This window comes from Musca domestica, unplaced genomic scaffold (genome assembly GCF_030504385.1).
Source record: "Musca domestica strain aabys unplaced genomic scaffold, Musca_domestica.polishedcontigs.V.1.1 15, whole genome shotgun sequence".
In the NCBI taxonomy this organism is placed as follows: domain Eukaryota; kingdom Metazoa; phylum Arthropoda; class Insecta; order Diptera; family Muscidae; genus Musca; species Musca domestica.
Window position 1 is genome coordinate 1,763,754 of NW_026712207.1, and position 4,863 is coordinate 1,768,616.

General features: G+C 37.5%; 1 protein-coding gene across 1 annotated transcript; it reads right to left on the reverse strand.

Annotated features, from left to right (window-relative positions):
* Positions 1–1,670: 1,670 nt before the first annotated feature.
* On the reverse strand, positions 1,671–3,122 carry LOC101897633 (putative RNA-binding protein Luc7-like 2). The gene has a single exon (XM_011294166.3). The coding sequence runs from the start codon at positions 2,995–2,997 to the stop codon at positions 1,927–1,929; it is 1,071 nt and encodes a 356-aa protein (XP_011292468.1). The 5' UTR covers positions 2,998–3,122; the 3' UTR covers positions 1,671–1,926.
* Positions 3,123–4,863: the final 1,741 nt, after the last annotated feature.

Consider the following 4,863-nt stretch of genomic DNA (forward strand, 5'->3'; position numbering starts at 1 on the left):
AAATTCCATATTCCACTTTGAATCCAAACAGCGATTCCATACATTTTTTGTGACAAAACTAACTGCCGCTTAGATATTTTGAAAGGATTTAACAAAATTTTTTTTTCGAGCATGCTCCTTCCTTCTTTTCAACCAAAATTGGTAACAACAACATATGTCAATTTTTTTATGTGATACGTACCCAACCAGCTTCAGAGAGAATATAACTTGTGGAAATAACAAATCATGTGTCACTGCCTTTTGTTTTGTGTTATGAAAAGGAGTTTTGTTTTTTTTTTTTTTTTTGATACATATGTTCTCTACTCACTTAAATATCTGGGGGAGTGGGGGATCATTCCAAACTAACAACGACGATCCATCGCAAAAAATTTCCACCAAACGAAGAAATTATTTAAAGGAAAAAAATACGTACCAAGAATTGAGGTGGTGGCGATGATATATTGCATACGTACATGATTGATTGATTGGGTGATTGGTGATTGTGGTGGAACTATTTTGGTGGTGTTTGGTTGTGGAGAAAAAGGACCAAAATTGACACTATTATTGAAACGCAGACACACGCACGCATCTCCTAATAGGATAAAGCTGTAAAAATGTGTATCGTAAAGAAAATGGTGAAGTATTTTTTGGTTTTGTTTGTTTTGTACGTAATGTTTAATAATCAACTAACAACAATATTGTATAGCATATTGTGCTCACCAAAATTTCAAGTGGAACGTGGTCGGTCATCTCCTCACAGCTGGATATTATTATTTTTTTTATAATACGTACCCGAAAATCTAACAGTACAACAGGGTGGGGAAAATATACATCTTTTGGTGAGAAAAGAAATATCGAAAGAACAACGTACTTGAGGTGATCGAAAAAGCCATCATTTATATGTTATTCCATGCAAGTCACATACATTCTGAGTAGTATTTAAACTTTCAAAAAAATAAAATTAATGAAATAAATATTTTAATTTGTTTTTATTATTATTATTTTTTTTTGATTTTTCAATTAAAAATCTCTGAAAATCATGGAAATAACATTATAAAATGATTGCAAATTGATTTCACTCTTCTTTTATTATTTGCTCTTACCCAAGAAATAAAGCGGGATCGGTTGACTATGGTCGAATTTTTCTGTTTTGTATTTGCTACATGACTGAGAATCGAATGGATCGGTTTGGTGGAAGTCGTTTGTTTGGGCCTCTCATGCGCTTTCATTCAAAGCCTGAAATTAATGCTATACTACTTTAAAATGTTTCTGACACTACGTACCCGTCATTAGATTCAACTCGATTCAGGCCGTCTCTACGTACGAACGAACGAAATATATACTTCAATGGGTCTCGTTTGTTTGCTTACCACCACCCAGCAACCACTCCACCACCACCAGCACCACCTGTGTGTGGTTAGGTTAGGTTGGGAGACAGCAGCGAGAAAGTTTGTGATTTTATTTTTAAATCACCTCTCTAAATATCTCTCTTTTTCTTTTCTTCGTGGTTAAAATCCCGCAAATAGTTAAAGAAGAAAGAAACAAATAGCATTGATTAATGTACAAACATTATATTTAAATCTAAAATTAATGTTATTCTTTTTTTGTTTTGTTTTGTATGTTGGTGGTTGTTGTTTATGTTGTGTATGTGTAAGACTGTGTATGTATTTGTTTGAGTGAATTTTGGGAAATTAAAGAGATTAATTTATATATTTAAAAATATAAGACAATATCATTGGATAATATTAGAAAAATGGAAAACAAAATTTAAGTTTACATACGTGCTGCTATTGAATTGTCGTCTAGACTTAAAATTATGATTTTCTTATGAAGTTTTCTAAGCCAAGCCATCGCCCATAGCTGTGGATGTGACATCCTCTTGCTCTCTCCACACACAGACGTTGATGATGATTGATCTTGCCCTAATAGTGGGAAGTGTTTTGTAGCTTAACGACGATACCGGTCCCTTGAAGATGACCTTCTGCGGGAATTATAACTGCGTCCACGTGATCGGGAACGAGATCTTCTTCTATCGGGACTACCCCGACCACCGCCTCCAGCACCACCACCTCTACGTGATTCATTGCGATCTTTACGATCGGATCGTCCACCAGATGTGCCGGAGCTACCCCCTTCTCCAGCTGCACCACCGCCGCCGCTGCCGCCGCCACCACCACCACCTCGGCGTCTCTCTCGTGATCTTGAACGGTGCACACGCGACCTTCTATCCAACTCACGACCACCCACAAAGTAACGTGATCGCGACCGTTCACTATCACGTTCATGTATCTTGCCGGTACGCTTCAACTCTGCCTTGCGTGGTCCCGCCGTCTTCTCCAATTCAGCCAGTTTTTCCCTAATGGTTAAAAAGCCCAAATGCAACTTACCGCCGAAATGATCTGCCAACCGAATATCGTTATCATGTATTCCCAAATAGGCTGAGCACACTTCGCACACTCGTAACTTTTGCTGCTGGTACGTTGAGGCGGGCATTGATGTACGATATTCATGTTCTGCTTTGATTTTCTTTGCTCGCAGCTCATCGATTTCCTTCATCAGTGACATACTTTCTTCGACCTCACCCGCCTCACCCAACGCTTCGGCTTTGGCCAGTTTCTTGCCTATCTCTTCGGCCAATGCGTGTACAGCATTTGCCTTTTCCGCCACCTCGGCGGTAAGTTCTTCCTGTGTCTCCTTGAGGCGTTGTTTGGCCGCCTCTGTACGCCTGTCACAGTCAGCAATGAAGGCCTGCAAATGCTCCATTGCCTCGATGTCATAGTAATAATCTCGTGATTTTACCGCATTCTGGTAGTCAGCACGAAATGCCAAATCGTGTACCTTTGGGCACTCGCCCAAATCCATACGTGTCGATGCCAAGATGTCGTGGGGACAACAATCCAAAAGAAAACTCTTACACACACGAGGATCGGAGAATTTCAAGCCACGACCGTCGTCACCATTTCTAGTTGTGCCCATCAGTTGGTCAAGCATAGCCCTCATTTGATCCGTTGCCGACATCTTGGTTAATTACAATTTAAAGAGTTAACTAGTTTTTTTTTAATATTTTTCAGCAATTACAATTCTATAAGCTGTCTATTCGTCGATTTTTTTCATAAAAAAATGGAGAAATAGGGATAGGTAAGTCGACTATTGATTAATCGAATAATCGACATTTAGTACTCAGGGCTCTGAAACTCGACTATGGACTTTGGTGAAAAGCAAGTATTCGACTATTCATTGTCGAGTGTTTGACTTATCCTATTTTCGCATTGCAATTTCAATCACGTTCATATGTCACGATTCGTAATTCATAGTAACATAATTCCTTTTTTCAATTTTTTGGTTTGTTGATTTTTGTGTGTAAGAAATTACATGACAAATAGCTATGCACATTCGAGATTCAACATTATATTATATATTTCTTTGATTTTTTCAATTTTGAAATGTCGTAATTTCATCGTAGCTCTGAGAATGATTTGTTCGCTCAGAAATTTTTGTGTGGGGAATCAAGTAGATATTGATGGAATCACGTGCCATGTGAACTTAGCATTACTTTACTCACTGTATTTTTTTCAAATTCCTGTTCAATTAATGTGTCCAATACCAATGTCCTTGTTAAGGTGAGATGACTTGGTTGTGCTTCTTAAGCGCGCGCACTTCTGTCCTGTTATGTTGTAGCAGAACAGAGCGAACGCGCGTTGGAAACCAAATAAAAAAAGGCATCCCCAACGAAGCTAATATGGAGGCCAAAAAAGAATATTTGATAAAAATAAAGACAAGGCAAAATCCCGGGTTACTCTGTTTACGACTGAGACATGAGTGGTAAGTTAGCGGAGTTGCCGCAGCAAGTAAAGTGCGCAAATAGCAACAGTGTTGCCATGGTAGAAAAATACAGATGCATCAACGCTTGGGAATATTGATATATCAAAAAATTTAAATGTCTTTTCAAATTTAAGTAGGTTTTTATATGTTTTTTTTATACGACGTCATTCGGAGATTATTATAACAATTTGTTAACAATTTTTACAAATTTAAATAATTTTTCATTCAACATTTTCAATTCCAAAATTAGTTTGACAGTTCATTGTCCCAGCAGCTGTGTCGATGCGTCTACCTATATTCTTCTACCATGAGTGTTGCCAAACTTTGGTGCCAGATGTTTTAAATAGTACGTACAACGTAAAATGCCGTGGTTGGCACATTCAATGTTAATGTAGCAGTTTTTACTGAGTTTTATTAAAAGTAATGTAATAGCGCTTTTGTTCTATTAAAGATTAAGCGAGTGGGCTTAATAGATCTCGTGGGCTAACCTTGTGTGTTGAAATACACCCTTAGGAGGATATAAATTCTGTCACAGTACCTGTAAAAATCTACTAGTTTTGCAATTTTTCTTCGATTTTATAAAGGGAAAATCGGTTATCGTTGTAAAAACTTTTATATTCTTGCAGTTCTGGAGCAGACCATTTGTTTATTGTTTTATTTAATTTCATTAGGAGGAATGGGTCCCCTCCCCTAATCTTTTCTGGCATTTTCGTTTGTATTTTTTCGGCACAAAAACCAAAAATACATTGGAAAAAGCTTTATTGTGTTTGTCAACTAGTATATTTTCCAAAATATATTTTCTTTCGCCAAAATTCCAAACGAATGAAAAAATACCGTTACAAAAACAGGCTGTAAGTTTTGTTTTTTCATGTACTTTGGAACAACACTGTTCAACTGCTAATAGGAACATAGCAACACTCGACCATGTTCCCCCAAGACGCATGATATTATTCAATTGTACAGAGTACACAGACATCAAAGCGCATCGCCGTCGTTTTAAATACACCTGATAAGTTGCTGGCGTCGAAAAAATCGTTCCGCTTCGTTGTCTATTTCCAACGA

Bases quoted from the DNA above. Each gene is read 5' to 3' on its own strand.
- LOC101897633 (XM_011294166.3), bottom strand. From the start codon at position 2,997: ATGTCGGCAACGGATCAAATGAGGGCTATGCTTGACCAACTGATGGGC.